Source organism: Mastomys coucha, unplaced genomic scaffold (assembly GCF_008632895.1).
Source record: "Mastomys coucha isolate ucsf_1 unplaced genomic scaffold, UCSF_Mcou_1 pScaffold4, whole genome shotgun sequence".
NCBI lineage: Eukaryota > Metazoa > Chordata > Mammalia > Rodentia > Muridae > Mastomys > Mastomys coucha.
In genome coordinates this window covers 15,702,990-15,722,154 of record NW_022196910.1, presented here as the reverse complement: position 1 = coordinate 15,722,154, position 19,165 = coordinate 15,702,990, and the positions used below count along the sequence as shown (strand labels likewise).

The following is a 19,165-nucleotide window of genomic DNA, read 5'->3' as shown; positions in this document are numbered from 1 at the left end:
TTTTTTTTTTTTTTTTTGGTTTTTTGAGATAGGGTTTCTCTGTGTAGCCCTGGTTGTCCTGGAATTCACTCTGTAGACCAGACTGGCCTTGAACTCAGAAATCCGCCTACCTCTGCCTCCCAAGTACTGGGATTAAAGGTATGCGCCACCACTGCTTGGCAAATCTTAAATTTTTTAATAGACCAGAAAGAAAGGAGAAAAAGTGAGAACTGGGAGCAAGCACCCAGTCTTGGGGCTGTTCAAACATAAAACACACAGAACTGAGCTCCTTCGTGCATCAGCAAACATTTTACTTTCATTTGTCTCAGTGGAAAGGCTAAAGGAATTCTGATAAAGAAAAAAAAAAACATGGCTGGGGCTGGGGGTGTGACACTCAGTGGCAGAGTGTGTGTGCCTAGCACGCTCAAGGCCTTAATCACAACCTATAATATAAACAGCTCAAATTGTACTCAAACAGGAAGCTTCCAGGCTCTGTGCAATTCTGATTAACATAAGCTCTGTTTTGTCAAGGAGAAGCCTCAATATAAGAAAATAGAATATTAAATCGATCCAGTTGTGAATTGTCTATGTTTCTACTTTGTTAAACATAAATTCAGTTTCAATATATAGCCTCTATTTTCCCCCTCCTTAAAACAAATAAACAAACAAACAAAACTTTTTGCAAGATCAAGAGAAGTTCCTGGATCTGGCGCCAAATTCTTACTTATGTACTTAATTCTCACTTCAGACGTTATCCAGTCATTTGTAGAAAAGTACTGTTTGGAACAGGTATTTCTAGGCTACTTCTGTGAATCCTTTCTGGCTCAAAGGATGCAAAGCAATTCAATATAAACTCAAACATATATTTAAAATGTAATCTCTTGAGTAGGAAGATTGAAAGAAAAACACTTTCAAATAAAAAAAATTCAACTGTGAAATTCTGAATTTCCTTTTGTTCTCATAATTACAACAAACATGCCTGAGCTATCTCACAGAAGCTTCTAGAATACTAATTCAGCAAAGGCAGGGCACAGGACTGATGGCGACAGAATCAGAGGTGCTAAGGTCTTAAGACATTTGAATTTCATGCTAAAGTGAACACATGAAGGCTGTTAATTCGTGTTTGACTTCATTCGTCAACATGAAGGGCAGAAGGCTCCTCCATGAAGCAGTGATCCAGGACCTACCTCCTCACAAACTGCGGAAAACCGGTTGAGAAACTGCACAGTGTGCACCACAAACTGGTTTAGAAATGCCACGGTTCGTTTCTGTTGAATAGCTGGCACCTGTGTCATGTAAAAACAAATATGATTCTTACAGGAGAAACATACCCTGTGCAATTCTTTGGATATATTTATTTCATTCAGGGGATGCTCTTTGCCCTGGGATGTGAATTTCACAAAGGGTTGAGAAGAGTCACTAATTTGTTTTCTCGAATCTTTTGTGGGTCAGTGTCAGGGGCTGCATAAAGTTAAGAATGTGTATTACACACACACACACACACACACACACACACACACACACACACGAGCAGCTTGAGGGTAGAATAAGAGGTGAAGTGTTAGAGTTGGTACTATCTCCAGACTGTCAACCTTGGGCGTAGAGACACGTGATGTGGGGAGCAAAGTCTGCGTGGCACATCAATTCTTTTCTTAGCCCAGGAAGGACCCCTTTCAAAGAGGACTGCAGGGCTCCCCCTTCCCCAGGCTAGGAAAACAGGGGCCCGGATTGGGCCTGGAGAGGTGGCGTCTCCCTGGGAACCGGGGCCCCTTGGCCAAGCCTCCTTCCCTGTTCGTCGGAAGCTCAAGTCCATCTTTTTACAAACCTTGGTCAGGTCTATGCCTGACCCCATGAGAGGAAGCCCATCCTCATCCATCTCCTCAGCGGATGGGGACCCCGGGGCTCAGGCACAAGCTCCTCCCAGCCCGGTAGAGAGCCCAGACTCCTTTCCCGAGTTCCTGCCTTCGGGGCCTTTCCGGAAGAAAGCGCGTGTGTTCACCAATCAATCGGTGGCTTCCGAGGGCCGCTCCGCCCCCTCGCTCTCGCTCAGCATTCTGGGTCTAGTAGTTCACGACTCGGATTGTAAAATAGTGCTGGGAAAAGCTGCTAATGAGCAGGGTTCCCAGTTGCTGTTTTAGCTGTAAAATTTCAAAAGATCTGAAAAAAACGGGGTGGGAATGGGGAAGGAGGGGGAGAGACAGGGAGAGAAATAGAGAGAGAAACAGAAAGAGAGAGACAGGTAGAGATAGGGAGACGGACACAGGATAGGGATGAGTTCAGATTGAGAAAATTAGAAGCTAAGCTGCATCCGTTTGAGACTTTACCTGCTTAGTCTTGTTACAGAAAAGATCCATAATTCACTGAAGAGCACTTCTCTTTTTGTGTGATCCTACTAAGTGCCAGATACTCTGTTAGCCCTTGTGAAGAATAGAGAGATCGATCAGAATGAGTCTTCAGGCCTGGAGAGCCTCATGCCCTGGAGATCTGTTTCTAAAGGTTTTTTGTTTTTTTTTTTTTAATTTATTTTTATTTTTTTAGACATAACATATTTCAAGCAACAGCTGAGACACATAGCTGTAAAAGTGGTTGCCACTTACATCATGTAAAAGATCTTTACACCTGTAGTGTAAAGATCTTGGTTCAGAGTTTGGCTGCACATTTTACCAGCTATGTGAGTTAGGACAGGTCACCTAAGCAAAAGTAATCCTTTTTATTGTACCAAACAAGTACTGAAGAGGTAGGTGACAGGATTGCCTCAGCTATACTTTTCAAAGGGAGGACATGCAGAATTTTGATGTGCAAAATTTAGATGGACGTGCAAACAAAATCCCTGTGAAAGTTGCGGCATTGCAAATTAGCATGTCCAAACACTTGTGGACCCATGAGTACATGCACACCACACACAAAGTGCTGTGGTTCTGTGGATAATAGGAGCTAGGTCTACCAGCCTCAAGATCTGGATCACAGGAGAGCCTTCCAATTCTGGATTGTAGTTCCTTCCAGATATAGTCAAATTGACAAACAGGAATAGTAATTACAATCCACCCCTTGTCAACTTGACACAATAGCTCATGTCCACATGAAACAATAACAAGGTCATGAATACTCCTAACATGATATAACTATTCCTCATACAGTCGCAAACACATTTGTAAATTTACAATGGGGCAATGTCCCTTGGGAACATTTTTTTTAGGATCTCAACTTAAGTACCAATTGATGTCAAAGAAATTGGAAGAAAGAACAAATAGCTATACAAATGTGTTCTTAACAAAATGAAACAGAAGTAGTCATATTACATTATAATCTTCATTTCTGCAACTGATCAGATGGCCTTAGCTGGTATTTACAACTATCTTCCTCTACAACCCATCCTGTATTTCCTTCTCCCTCTGCAAGCACCTCAGCAGGTCTTGGCTCTTTTCCTGGATGAATGACCCATAACTTCATTCCTGATGGGTCTGCATTCTTTGTCATCCTGCTTAGATTAGGCTTTGTAGTTTCCCATTGACTTTAATCACAGGACATGGTACCTTAAGGGATCTCCTGCACTCCAGGCATAATCCTTTTTACCTCCCTTGTGGAGAGGCAATCCAATTTCACCATGGTAATCTGAATCTATCACTCTTCTTAACACTGTTATTCCTTTCTTAGCCTGTTGCTTTAAGGGCACTAGAAGCCCAAAATGACCAGAGGTAAGTCTGAGCTTCCAGTTTAGCAGAATGATTGTTGTGACTCCTGGTAGGAGCACTCCCCTCTCTGGAACCAAAACTTCTAGGCCAGCAGAACCTAGAATTGTGGGAACAGGAAGCAAAAATTTTCCTAGAGGGTCACTAGGAGTGATAGTGAGTAGAACTATTCCCTTTCCTACTGCTTGAATCCTGGACCCATGGATCCTGGCTATGGGGGAAACTGTACCATATATTGGATGCTGATTCAAAGCATATACTGCCTTCTGAAGAACTCTGCCCCAGCCCTCCATACTGCTGCCACATAATTGGTGCTGTGACTGTGTTTCCAAAAGGCCATTCCATCTTTCTATCAGACCAGCTGCTGCAGAATGATGGGGAACATGGTAAGACCAGTGAATTCCATGATCATGGGCCCACTGTCACACTTCTTTGGCTGTGAAATGAGTTCCTTCATCAGAAGCAATACTGTGTGGAATATCATGACGATGGATAAGGCATTCAGTGAGTCCATGGATGGTGGTTTTGGCAGAAGTATTACATGCAGGAAAGACAAATCCATAACCAGAATAAGTATCTACTCCAGTAAGAAGAAAACATTGTCCTTTCCATGGGGGAAGTGGTTCAATGTAGTCAACCTGCCACCAGGTTGCTGGCTGGTCACCTCAAGGAATGATGCCATATCTAGAGCTCAGTGTTGGTTTCTGCTGCTGGCAGATCTGGCATTCAGCAGCAGCTGTAGCCAGATCAGCCTTGATGAGTGGAAGTCCATGTTGTTGAGCCCAAGCATAACCCCCATCTTGGCCACCAAGGCCACTTTGTTCATGTGCCCAATGAGCAATGATTAGAATGGCTGGGGAAACAGACTGACTGTCCACAGAATGGGTCACCTTATCCTCTTGATTACTCAACTCCTCCTCAGCTGAAGTCACCTTTTGGTGAGCATTTACATGGGACACAAATATCTTCACACCTTTTGCCCATTTGGAGAGATCTAGCCACCTACTTCTTCCCCAGTTGTCTTTCTCACAAATTTTCCAGTGGTGATCTTTTCAAGTCTCTGACCATCCAGCCAATCTATTGAGCTACTTGAGATATATAGAACTTTGAAAACAAAATCATATAAACTAGACCTTTTTTCCATTTACAGAGCCCAGGTAGAATAGACAATACAAATCTCAAGGGCCCTAGGTTTTTCAGAATGGTAAATTAACATTGGCTTCAATGAAACCACTCCTACCCCCCAGCTTCTTTAAGCCCTAACAAGAGAATCAGTCTGGCCTTGAATGCTTTGACAATGGCATTGACATCTCTCTGGCTATAAAAGTCTGACATGGTATCTCCCAGTAGAAGGCTGGTCCATCTGTGTTGCAAGCTAATTGGCTATCATGGCCGCCTTCCTCACTGATCATTTCTAGACCCAAGGGATAACTTGCTGCATCTTCTGCATCAGCACTTGGTGACAATTTCATTGAAAACTTCTGCTAGCATTAAAATTGCCTTTGGTGGGGCCTTCCCCATCTCAAGTTTCATAGAACTTAATCTGGATTAGGCTTTGACTAAGGAGAATATGGTGGCTGGACTGACTTGCTATGCAGACCAATAGCTTTCTCCATATTAATAATAAGGCTTTTTTAGGTTGGTTTTATTATCATTCATATTTATTCTTTTCAAAAAGTTCAAGAAGCTTTTTTTTTTACTTGTAAGTTTTTAACAGTAAGTTTTATAAAAGCCAGGAATATCTTTTTTTTTAACTTTTTTTAAAGATTTATTTATTATGTATTTATTATAAGTACACTGTAGCTGTCCTCAGATCTCTTAAAAGCCTTTGCAACTGCTTGTTTGGTAGAACCACTGAAGCTTCAGGCTTGCCTGTGCTCTCTTAACGTCTTCCTTACCATCCTTTATTCTTTTAGCATTTGGTTTTAAAAGAGATAGAGGAGGTTCTGCTTTTACATGGGAACTTAATAGATCACTGCACTGTATGTGAATTTACTGGTTTCATTTCTCTTCGATGTTGTTTGTATTTATTTATTTATTTATTTATGTGTTTATTCACTTTACATCCTGATCTCAGCCCCACCTCCTCCCAGTCCCTCCTTCCCCCACAGCCTCTACCCCTCCCTTCTCCTGTGAGAAGGTGAGGCCCCCTCAGGTGTCACCCACTCTGGTACATCAAGTCACCGCAGGATTAGGCACATCCTCTCCTACTGAGGCCAGACAACATGACCCAGTTAGAGGAATGGGAAATTCAGGTAGGCAAGAGGCAAGGGCAGCCCCCACTTCAGTTGTTGGGGGACCTGCAAGAAGGCCAAGGTGTACAACTGCTACATATGTGTGGGGTCCTAGGTTTAGCCCATGTTTGTTTGGTCTTTGGTTATTGGTTCAGTCTCTGGGAGCGCCCAAGGGTCCAGGTTAGTTGACTCTGTTGGTCTTCTTCTGAACTCCCTGTCCTTTTCAGGTCCCTCAGTCCTTTCTCCAATTCTTCCATAAGAGCCCCCGAGCTCCATCTAATGTTTGGCTATGAGTTTCTGCATCTGTTTCCATCAGCTTGTGGGTGGAGTCTCTTAGATGGCAGTTATGCTAGGATCCTGTCTACAAACATAACAGAGTATTATTAATAGTGTCAGGGGTTGGTTCTTGCTCATTGGTGCTTGCCATGGGGCCCAACTTGTCTCAAGTTGATCCAATCATTCGTTGACCAGTCCCCCCATCTCTGTTCTTTGTCACTGCATACTTTGTAGGCAGGACACACTTTGGGTCAAAGGTTTTATGGGTGGGTTGGTGTCCTTGTCCTTCCACTGGTAGTCCTGTCTGGCTACCAGAGGTGGCCAGTAAGCCACTTCAGGCCAGTAGCTCCACTTCAGGCTCCATAACCCCCACTGCTAGGAGTCTCAGCTAGAGTCACCCCCATAGACTCCCTAGGGCCTTCCTCATCCCAGGTCTCCCACGTCCTACAGACACTCCCCTGCTGCCTATTTACAGTCTCTCCTTTAGGCTCTCCCTACACTTGATCCTCCAACCCTGTTCCCATTCCCATCCCCTTTCCCACCCCGCCCTCCATTCACCTCTGATTTCTACCTTATTTCCCTTTCTGAGAAAGATTCAAGCATCCTCCTATGGGTCCTCCTTGTTATTTGGCTTCTATGGGTCTATGGATTCTAGTGTGGCCCATTCTTGTGTTTCAGGGGCTAGAGGGAGACCTAGGTGGACCCAGATGATGCTTACGGGTTAAGTCTGCCATCTTATATGGGCATGATTTGTGGCACTCAAAAACAATCACGTAGTAACATCAATGGCTACAGATGCTAAACATAATAACAAACATAATGAGAAGGTTGGAAATGCTGAGAATTACTAAGATGTGACATAGGTGCCTGGAGTGATCACACTCTTTTGGAAAAGGGACCAAGAAATAGATGGCTCCATGCACTTGCCACAGAGCTTCAGTTTGTAGGGAGGGGGAAAAAAGCAATTATCTGGAAAGCCCAGTAAAACCAACCACAATAAAATGAAGTATGCCTAAACTGTACTTGTGCCACGAGTATAAATAACATACACACTGTGACAGTTCTAGGCAACTGTACTTATGTTTTGTTTTCTCCTCTTGATAAAGTCCATACAACCTGGAATTTGTCCACTAGGCTGTAAATTCCTTGGAGCAAAGGCTATTCTTTTCTTTTGAGTCTTCAATTAGTACCTGTCATGCTGCTTTCCAATGAAAACTCATTAATAAATTAAACATGCCATTTTAAGGGCTTATGATGATGCAGACATGGTCCTTGGCATCGAACAGCCATCCTTCTATCCATCCCCTCAGCCATCTCTTCAAACAAATCTCATGGTATGTACTTATCATAAACAGGCCTATGGAAGTGAACAAAAGAGATAAAGTTTACATTCTCATGCATATAAACATGATAACGGGTGTGGAGTTGCTCACAGTCTAGACTGGGAGACAAATACAAGGGAGATTGATAGTGTCATAATGACTAGGCTAAAGTGTGCCCTGAAGAACAGCACCTAATAGATTGATGAATATGGGTTTATCTTTTTAGAGGACCTACTGCTTAGTTTTGAACATATAACAGTGAGATGAATAAAACAGGTACAAAGCTCTCAGTATCTACAGCAAATGGTGATCTACACTGATGACCTTATCCTCTGCAGTTCCCAACCCCTTGCTCTGACATGTAGAAACCAGCACTTGGCAAAGTCCCCCTTAGCCTCTCCTGAAGATACTGCCACCTGTGTAGCCTCTCTCTGGTCCTCTCCCATCTTTAGCCCCCTTCCTGTATGATCCGGAGAGGAGAGGGCCGTTTCCCTTGCTCCTCATTGGACCATTAACCTCCTCTGTAAGCGTGTCTCCACAGTTCTGTGTTCATGTTCTAAGAGATGCTTTTCTTAAAGCTGGCTCTCTCGCTCATCCTCCTTTGGATGTCTAGAAATAACATGGATACCCTGTTTTCTCAGTTCCTTCCACTGTCATCCAAAACTCTCATCCTCTTCAAATACAGAAGTTTCTGATGCTTAATCTCCAGTCCTGTAGCTTTTTATTGTATCTCCACCCTTTCCATTTTATACTGAAACATTTCTATCTGTCTATGTGTTACCTTTCCAGCTTACTCTCTTGTCACAACTTTAACAGGTTTTGAATTACAAGAAGCCCACTTTTTGTTGTTCCTGGGCTTTTTTTCCTTTTCTTTTTCTTTTTTTTTCTGCATTTTTGAAATTAAAAACCAATTATGTTCTTTCTCTTCTTACCTCACTTTATCTCCTCCCATTCTCCCTCTAAAATTCATGGAATATATATATATACATATACACATATATATGCATATATACATATATACACACACACATATATGTATACATACATATATATGCATATATACACATATATATGTATCATATATACATATAACATATATATGCAATATAGTCATATGTGTATATGTATACTATATATACATATTGCATATATGCAATATGCATGTTTGTGTATGTATATACATGTGTATATATGCACAACTATATAAATACAATTTGGTCAGTCCATTTAATTTTACTTGTATGTGTATGATTTCGAGGCTGGCCAATTGGTACTACATAAGGGCTCATTCCTAGAGAAGACTGTCTCACTCAAAACTCAGTTGCCTATAGTTCTTTGTTTAGGTGCGGGGTCCTGTGATGTTTCTCTTGTCCATGTTAACATGCGTATTGGTATTGTACTTGCTTGGGTCTTGTTAAGGCAGCATATTCTTGGGGTGTCATAAGTGAAGCTTCCCTGTCATCTCTAGGAGATACAGTCTCATAGATTTCCTAGAAGTCTCCATTTTCACCACCCTTCCCTTCCTGTATGTCCTCAGTTTGTACCCTGTGTTTTACTGTAAGAACTGTATGTAAGTTTGCTTGTCCCCTTTTGTCATACTTGTCTGGCAACATTTATGTGCTTTTTTCTATGACTGTCATCTGTGTTATATAACTATCGTTGGCCTCCACCGGAAGTCCTTAATGTGTCTTGAGGCTAGACTTGCAATGGTCCACCTGCTATATCAGTTCCCGATCTAAGGGAAGTCTTGAAACCTCGCCTTCCCTTAACTACTTTGGATACACTGTCCTTATTCCAAGGAAAAGACCGTTGTCCTACCTGTGCCCTAGATACTCACCCCAGAACACCATTTCAATGGCCGCTCCCTTCTCCCTGCTCCATCAGCATGGTCTTTCATTGTTTCATTTCCGGTAAAATACAAATGTGCTCTGACTTCTCCTTTTCCTCTAAAATTGAACTCTGCTTCTCCCTTTCAGGCAAGTTCTTCAAAAGATCACCCAGCCTCTCATTCATAAATCTTATTTTTTTGTCTCTCATTCATTGCTGAGCATTTTCATAAGCTTCAGTACTGATCTCAGGGCCACCTGTTACTTTTATGATACCATCAAGATTCTTACTATCCAACCTGACCTGTAAAAAACATTTGAGAACGATGATCACCTTTTCCTGGCTGGGACTTTCTGTGTGCTTCAGGAAAGCGGATCCCTCTTCCTTTACCCACTCTCATCCTTCTCTGTCATTCAGGCTACTTCTGACTTTCTCTTGTCAGCCTGCCCTTACTACCTTTATATGGCTACTCTGGGTATCACAGCAAAAGCCAGTGAAGTGGAATCAGAGTTAAAACTGGGTGATTAGGACTGGAGAGATGGGTTTGTGGTTAAGAGCACTGGCTGCTCTCCCAGAGGCCCAGAGATCAATTCCCAGCAACCACATGGCGGCCCACAACCATCTGTAATGGGATCTGATGCCCTCTTCTGGTGTGTCTGAAGGCAGCTACAGTGTACTCACATAAATACAATAAATAAATACATCTTTTAAAAAAAACCTGGGCAATTAAAAGGGTTTAAAAATATGAGGTCCTTTGAAGGGTCCAGTGTGGCAAGGACTTTGGGTTTTTCATCGGAGAGAGAAACCATGGAAGGATGCAGAACAAAAACATTACTGGAGCTTCTGAGGAGCTTTAAGTAGGGGAGTCGTATGGTTAGAATCTTATTTTAGGGCAGGCATTCTATCTGGCACAACACACAACTGAGTGCGTGTTTTTGGCAGGTAAGCCTGGAAAAGTTACATGGCTATAGCAAGCTAGACTCCAGCCCCTAGTGCGTCTGAGCATGCTGGTCTTGTATCCTCCCACGCCTCAGCAAGTCTTGAATCTACTCACAACTGTACCCTTCCTGCCACATCTCATGTTCTGCCCGACATCCAGCTGCTTGCTCACCTCTTTCATCTCCCTCTTCTCTGCTCTCTGTAAGTCCAGTTTCTTTCCATTGCTGCAATCACTTACTTAACATTAAACTTTAAACAGGCGGCTCTTTAAACACGATGCCGCCTCCTCTGTCTGGAACACTCGTTTTTGCTTCTAAGCACTGTCTGGCGAACTTCTGCTCATTCTCACACCACATCCTTGATCTTCAAGTTTGTATACCACATGCTTGGGGATGATTGCCTTGGTGCAGGATAGAGTGAACATTTGCCAAGAACTACACACCATTCCTGTTAGGAACTCTGCAGGGGATCTAGTTTTGTGACTGGGGGACTTCCAGACCCATATCTGTCCCCACAACTTATTTTCTTACCAAGGATCCACCTGACTTCTTCCTCTTACGTCTTCTTGCAGGAGGATGCTTTTCTTTCTCCATCTGCCATTTCCCTTCCATAGCTCTGTGCTCACCTGTGCTTCTCAAGAGCAGCCTCTTCAGAATGTGGTTCATTAGGGTCATGCTGTCATTGCGTCTCAGGACTTCCATGGAAATAGTTCAGTTTTGCTTTATTTCATTGTTTCTTGTGATTGTGGCTTTGGAAGGCTTTCTTAAAACTTTCCATGTCCCAACCATTAGCAGAAGCTGTACCACTCCATCCTTAGTCTCTCTGATCTGCCCAAGGAGGTCATTCTTCTGAATATGCTGCCAACCAGCTCTGTTTAATCGTATATTAGCAAATATACCTTTTAATCAATGGACCAAGTTGCTCACCTGTTTGCTTAGAGCCCTGTTTGGGGTCAAGGCACAGACTGCCTTGACTTTTACTTCAATTCAAGCCCAACGTTTGCTGCATAGCAAACCTTTAATAAGTGTCTGATGAATGACATTCAGACCTTTGCACTTCCACGTCTTTATCTTCCACGAACTCTTGACTTAGGTATAATTCATAACTTGCAGCCTTTCTGGGGCACAGCTTAATTTGTTGGCTATTTTGCCTCTCTAGAGAGAAGACAGGTTCCTGGTCAGAAGAGGGAAAATCCAAGAGCCAGTGAGAGGTGAGACAAAAAAAAAAAAAAGAAAGAAAAAAGAAAAAAGAAAAAAATCACCACTACCCACTGCCTACTTGTATGTATGTGTATAATATACAGACAGGACTGTCAATGTATAAACTTCCTGGTTGGTCAAAGGACAACAAAAGTTGTTTGATGTACAATATGTATCAATAAGTATAAATAAATAATGCTGGAAGATGCGATGTCTCGTCAGCAGAAGGCACGCCTATTTACAGCTGCCTTCTTGGGTCCTGGATGAGTATTTCTCATCCATCATGCATAGTTCCTGACAGCAGTGTCCCTCTCAGTTCAAAAATGGAATTTCTAGAACTAGTAAAAAACAATCCATACCTAGCAGTTTTGGCAAACTACCAAGAATCTTCTGACATATATGCTTTCATGCAGAATTTCCCAGCCCTGGCAAAAAATTAAAACATATCGCCAGATTTCGTTGACTATAGTGAATTTTGGCAGAAAGCTGAGCAGATCGTAATGAACAGACTTTAAGGATAGAGACTCTACCTGTCCCTTCTTACATTTATTCACCCAATAAAGCAGTCTTAAGAATGTTAAGCACTTAGTTTTGTTTTTGTGGGTAGATGGCTGAAATTTAATTTTTTCTCAGATAAGCTCTTAAGTGGGAGAACAGATGAGAAATAGGCTACTATTCTTACTCTATAACTTGTTTTAAGATGAAAAGGTCAGAAATGTACAGAACTGGTTCATAATCTCAGGAATAATGAAATGCCTCTTATCCCCTTCTCTAGACCCCATTCCTTAAGAGTGATGTAACCCTGTGTGGAGACTCACTTAAGGGAAGGAATTGTAGTCTAATTATTCCAGTGTGTCTGTTTCAGACTACTGCTAAGTGATCTGGCTTTCCCAAGGCCACTCCCAACACTGGACCATAAATTTATGTGCTGCTGGTGGGAGCATATTCCTCTTTAGAAAGCCAATCACCTCGAGGGGAGGGGCCAGAACACAGTCAGTCAGAAAGTCCTCAGTAAAGCAATAGACAGCCCAAAGTTATTCTGCAGGTTTTTTATTTTATTAATTAATTAGTTAATTAATTAATCTGAAGGCTCTGGAGAAGAAAATTCTATCTCATTTTTCTACTCCTGGGACTTTTATTTAAGGAGGTGACTGATAAAAAGAAGCTAGTAGCATTGAAAGTGGCTAGTGGTTAGCTGGCTAGGACCTTTCTGCTCTACTGGGTAAGAATTGTAGGTATGTGGGAAGCCACTCTAGTGCCGACAAATCTAGGTGAGTGCCTTAGTTTGGCTTTCATTGCTGTGAAGGGACAATATGACCATGACAACTTTTTGTTTTTTTTTTAAATATTTATTATTATTTGTAAGTACACTGTAGCTGTCTTCAGACACATCAGAAGGCATCAGATCTCATTACAGATGGTTGTGGGTCACCATGGGGTTGCTGGGATTTGAACTCAGGGCCTTTGGAAGAGCAGTCAGTGCTCTTAACTGTTGAGCCGTCTCTCCAGCCTCAAGGCAACTCTTACAAAGGCAAACATTTAATTGGGACTGGTTTACAGTTTCAGAAGTTCAGTGCATTATCATCATGGCGGGAAACATAACAGCCTGCAGACAGCCATGGTGCTGGAGGAGCCACGAGTTCTACATCTTCATCTAAAGGCCTCCCCAGGCAGCCAGGGGAGGGGCTGTCTTCTTCACTGTGCGGAGCCTGAGCATAGGAGGCCTCAAAGCTCACCTACACAGTGACTCATCTCCTCCAATAAGGCCACACCTCTTAATAGTGGCACTCCCTGTGGCCAACCACTCGAACACATGAATCTATGGGGACCAAACCTGTCCAAACCACCACAGCAGTATATCCTAGACTCACAGACCCTGTGGCGTACAGCTCCTTCTGGGTCTATGATGCCAGGTTCATAGCTCTGGGGCTTTAAGGACCAGCAGCAGCAGCCCTGGCAGTTGCCACCTTTGGCTTCAGTGAGCAGCAAACAGAAGTATGTGACATCTTCTAGTGCTGCTCTCATACAGGCTGTGAATGTCCAGGGTCACAGCTCTTGAGCGCAGGGTGTTAGGGTTCTCGGTCCTTAGGCTTGGATAGTTTGTGGGAGTCCTCGGGTACGCGAAGCCTGACGTGCTCAGTCTTTAGTTCTTCTCGTCCCTCCCTTGCTTTGCTTCTGCCCAGCTCATCCTGCACCATTTCCACCTCAGCTGTTCTTGGGAGCTCCCCAACAGCTGTCACCACTGTCACCGCTGCGGCGTCTGCTGCTGTCCTTCCTTCACTCTGCTAAGGGTGAGAAATCAAACGCGGGCGAGAAAAGACCTCTCTAGAGAAGCCATCTCAGGGTCTCAGGTTGCACATCGCGGGGCAGTACAAGAGGTAGTTTTCTTGCCCTACCTGGTTATCCCATCCTATACACAGTCACCAAACCCAGACACTATTGCAGATGCCAAAGAGTACATGTTATAGTTGTCTCCTGAGAGGCTTTGCCAGAGTCTGACAGATACAGAGGTGACAGATACAGAGGTGGATGTTCACAGCCAACCATTGGACTGAGTACAGGGTTCCCAGTGGAAGAGTTAGAGAAAGGACTGAAGGAGCTGAAGGGGTTTGCAATCGCATAGGAAGAACAACAATATCAACCAACCAGATCCCCCCAGAGCTCCCAGGGACTAAACCACCAACTAAAGAGTATACATGGTGGGACCTATGGCTACAACAGCATATGTAGCAGAGGATGGCCTTGTCTCTGGGCATCAATGGGAGGAGAGGCCCTTGGTCCTGTGAAAGCTTGATGCCCCAGTGTAGGGCAATAGGAGGGCAGGGGGGTAAGAGTAGGAGCACCCTCATAGAAGCAGGAGGCTTGGGGGGATAGGATAGTGGGGTTCTGGAGGGGAAGCTGAGAAAGGGGATAACATTTGAAATGTAAAAACATAAAATATTCAATTAAAAAAAAAAGAGGTGGTCTTCTGCTCAGCTGAGAAAGTGAGCCAACAGTGTGCTTCTACCATTAGAAAGGGGGTGCATGCATTCACCACAGGAATGACCAAGCACGGGGGCTGGAGAGATGGCTCAGCGGGTAAGACCACTGACTGCTCTTCCAAAGGTCCTGAGTTCAAATCTCAGCAACCACATGGTGGCTCACAACCATCCGTAATGAGATCTGATGCCCTCTTCTGGAGTGTCTGAAGACAGCTACAGTGTAATTACATATAATAAATAAATAAATCTTAAAAAAAGAAAAAAGAAATGACTGAGTGACCAGGCTCGCACCAGTCAGAGACCTGCTACACCATTAGGGGCAGTACACCTCCTCTGCTCTGGTTTGAAAAAGCGAACCTCCATTTGAGCAAGGGTTTTTGATGGCACAAAGTTCTGTGTGAGATGTTTAAAAACAATTGCAACTGGGACAGGGCCTTTAGGAGTGTAGTTATGACTTTAATATAATAGCAAGCAGCTGTGGTTACTGGCTAGCCTCCTCAGAGTGGCCATTGCTGGCGGGAGGGCGATCCAGCTAGCTGCTTAGCTGACAGTCCTCTGCTCAAGGCAGCCAAAGCACCAGGGAAGGGTCTAACGGTTGTCAGTTAGGGAGTCAAAGTTCTCTGGCCTCCAATTCCTTAGCTTAAAGGAGAAATAAACAGTGAGAGTGATTACAGTATCATTAACAATGCTCTAGCTGCCCAGCAATGCTGTGGCAATGTGACTCTGCTCTAGGGAGGGGCAGGTCTTTAGCATTTGTCCTAACCAAGAAAAGGAGGCAAGACTCTACATCATGCTGATATGGGAAATGCCAGACCTTGTTGAGGAGACAAGGTAGCACCATAGCCTTTATTGCACTTTTCTCATGATGGCAAGGCAGGGAAAACAGCTTAGCATTAATTAGTTTAAATGATTCTGGAGATCCTGAAGTTAAACATGGCATGGCACACCTCAATCACCAGCCTTTGCTTAGTTCTGCCCACCTTTAGACAAAAGGTCTATTTTTAACAAATGTAGCGAATTGATGCCACTCTCAGCTGCTTTTCATTAACCTCTCCTGGCTTTTTCTGTGACTCAGTACCTGAACTTCTGAAAGCAGTCAGGTTACTTTGAATCACAGCTTCATACAGTCGTCGAGACGACCCTAGCAGCTCAGCATCAACATTTCCTCTTGAAGCTTTGTTTCTGAACTTCAAAACAACATTGGAGTTGGGTTAGAACTAATCCAAAAAAAAGACCAGGCCAAAAGTTATGAATACAATGGCTCAGAAGTGGTAATAATGTTGGCCACCATGAGAATCAGTCTTCTATCCTGTTTTGATTCCTACTTTTTTTTTTTTTTTCATTATTGGGGACCATACCTTAGGGCCTTTCATGTGCTAGGCAAATGCTTTACAACTGAGCTATTTCCTGAAGCAGAGGACACAGAGGGGGAGGGGGAATCATGGCAAGACATCTAATAGTCACTTGACAAAAGTAGACATATTGCTGAGGAGATACACATATCAAATGGAAATGGGAAATTATTTCTGGATCAGTAACAATATCCCATCTTTCCAGTTGAGCATACTATTTTCTTCCTTTGTTTTCTAGACTAGATTCCACTAGTTTTCCTTCTGTACCATGCTGTGGAAATCCTTTCTCCTACGTAACTGTGGCAGGAATGACTGAAGTATCCTGGTTTTCATCTCAACACCAAAGGCAAACCCAGAACCACATAAAAGCCACCAAGAAGAAAACCAACCTGGATGTATTAACATTCGGAACTTAACCTTCTCCACATTTCCTCATAAGGACTCCACTTGCCAACATGCTGAAGACTAAAAGCTTTACTGGCAGCCTTATTTCCCTTCCTAGTTTGAAATTTTGGGGGTAGGAGGTAGCAGATGTCAGGGCACATTAAATCAATGTCTGCTAGAGATATACAAGCAGATTTGATTTTGGTGTGTCTATTATTCCAGGATCCTAAGAAATTGTCGTTTCTAAGGTTTTAATAGTGATGCTATGAAATTATTTCTTTTCCAGGTGTTTTTCCTTCAGTAGGTTTGAGGAACAATAATGCAAGATCTCGTTACGATTAACTCTGCACAGAACACATCTCAGAGATTGTAGCATCTAGGTGGTATGGTGCAGAAAGGACTCAGACAGCAATGCTTCATATGTTCAGAACTGTTCATCAGACGTAAGTATAGTGTATCTGTCAGGCAAATTCAGGAAGCAATAAGACCCCTGAAGCAGATCTACATATAATTTGTTGAAAATCAAGTACCAGGGGACTCTTCAGAGATAAACAGAGCAGAGCTCCACACACTACAGGTGAGGGATACGTCCACACGTTCTCCAGAACCAGGCAATTTGGAGAGCAGCTTGAGGTACTAGTGCTCAAGTCTAAGAAGAATAACCCACAAGAAATTTGGCAAGGTACATAAAACTCCTGAGTCTAAATATTATTGAAAAATATGGTTTTCTTTGTTATGACACATCTGCTTTGTTTTAATGAACAAACAGTTCATTTTCACTAGGATTAGTGGAAGAAAGACCAAAGAAATATTGCCATGAAGTTTATTAAAAAGTAACTTATTTTTGGTCTGATTTAAACTTGATGTGAACTAAGAAGAGTAATTTCTCCAGATTACCGTCTAAGCAGAAATGAGTCCAAACGCACTGCTTTCTACTCCCTTATCACCGCGGTGAGAGTCATCCCTAGTTAACTCTGGCTTACTTTAGAGGTTGTCTGGGACCTCATTTCCTTTGTACACCGTCTCAAAAGTCAAGATTTCCTAAAACAGTTATTAGAAAGCTCTTACTTGAGATGGCTGCAGAGATTAACCTTAACTTTGGCCAGAGTCTAATCTTGCCTGGAGTTTGCTCAGTGATGGGATGGCAGCTGTGTTTATAAGAAAGATCAAAGTTTTGTAGCTAAGCACGGGCATAAGTCAAGCAGCCAGCAGCTTTTGTCTTTTATTACACAGAGAGAGACTCAATAAAGCATTCTAGATGCAGACGGTAGACATGCTTGTTTCATAAACAATAAATCTACTGAGGTATGCAAATTGTTTGTAAAGGTTAAGAAACCTAGTGGCCTTATTTTGCTCTCTATTCATGGTTCATATGGAATTTATAAGCTTATACAAGTGTGTTATGAGTTCTAAGATCTTCTGTCAAAAATTATCCCAGAATGCAAAGAATGACATGAGAGGCATACATGGAAGTAAGTTGATCCAAAGAAATTTCCAGACCAAAATGTCATCAGTTCCTACTCAGAGGAGCAACTGTTTTCCCAGGGTAGTTACAGAACAGCTGAAAAGGTCAGAAAGTAGTTTAATGCTCTGGTTTCCCATAAAGGCCATGCCCACTCATGTAAATACATCATTGAACATGATTTTTTTTCTTTTATAAAAATGAGATCATCAAAATGATAGCCTAATGATTTTATTGTATTACTGTGCTTAGGTAATAAATGTTCTTTATAAAGTCATGTTAATTGAAAAAGTCTGGGTCTTTATCTAACAAATACTTAACCATGAGAAGCCCTCCTTCTTTGAGCTGTCAGTCAGAGTTGTCTAGAGATAATAAAAACATTATAGGCTCTTGGCCTTATAGGGTACTGCCTTCACTGCCTACCAGAAGTGGAAGGTGAGTCTCTATTGCTGAAAACAACATGGACTTTGGACACAGGCCCAGAGGACCCAACAGGGCTAAGAGGGAGAGAAGCAACCAAGTCTTACCTAGCTATAATGCCTGTGAACCACCGTGACTATAATGGGTAACTTTAAGGGGACAGTAGTGGCACACACATCTTGGTAGTAACCAACAACTCTCTAATGGACTTAAAACTTGCTTAACAAGAGGAAAATAGTGATGAGTACTGGAAACCCAGCCAATTACCCAGGTCTAGTGGAATCAAGGACTTTGGAGGAAAACTCACAAATAAAAGTTTACTAAACGTTTATAATAATCCCTAACTATGTTTTAAAATATTTGTTCTGCCCACAGATAAGTGTAGTTCTCATCTCTCAAGGAAACTTAGTACCAAAAAAAAAAAAAAAAAAGTACAAGGAAAATAGTACAAAAACCCCACAACCAATCAAAATGTATAGTTGTGGAGTTTAGTTCCAACGGATACATTTACAACGTAACTCTCACAACTATGGTTCAGGGGAACATTACAGAAGAGCAGGTGGAAAGATTTTAAGAACCAGAGGATATCCAGAGAATTTGCTGTGAGAATTGTGTCTCTAATAATTTCAGAAGCCACATCAATAATGTCTCAAGCAACATGATTGCCTGAACATGAGCTTGCCTAAACAAGGACAAAAGGCACGTCAAAGTGGATAAAGGCCAGGAGGCCTCAACCCTAAGTAAAGAACTACAGGCAACCACTGAATGCTCACTTAGAGAGGAGAAACAGCCTTCTCCAGGGAAAAGCACAACAATTGGTTCTCTAATACTAAAAGGTCAGCTCTGACAACAGACACACAAGTAACATTACACGGACTGCGCAGGGTACATTTAGGTGTTTAGGAATAAAGGAGGAGTTCATAAATTTGAAAGAGAGCAGGGGTGGGGAGTGGGCACATGAGATGATTTGGAAGAGAAAAGAAAAGGGAAGGTGTAAATGATGGGAATTAAGAAAAATAATTGGGGATGGAGAGATGGCTCAGTGGTTAAGAGCACTGACTGCCCTTTCAAAGGTCCTGAGTTCAATTCCCAGCAACCACA

General features: G+C 42.6%; 1 protein-coding gene across 3 annotated transcripts in view; it reads right to left on the bottom strand.

The window, feature by feature from the left end:
- The window catches only part of Washc3 (WASH complex subunit 3), a 41,467-nt gene extending 39,463 nt beyond the window's left edge, over positions 1–2,004 (bottom strand). Inside the window, exons 1-2 of one of the 3 annotated variants that reach the window (XM_031349447.1) lie at positions 1,805–2,004; positions 1,167–1,265 (exon numbers count right to left, since the gene is read on the bottom strand). In XM_031349447.1, the coding sequence (XP_031205307.1) occupies positions 1,167–1,265; positions 1,805–1,855 (150 nt within the window). In that variant the 5' untranslated portion in view covers positions 1,856–2,004. The remainder of the gene's footprint in view (positions 1–1,166; positions 1,266–1,804) is intronic. The other 2 variants (XM_031349449.1, XM_031349446.1) reach the window with 2 other exon arrangements.
- Positions 2,005–19,165: the final 17,161 nt, after the last annotated feature.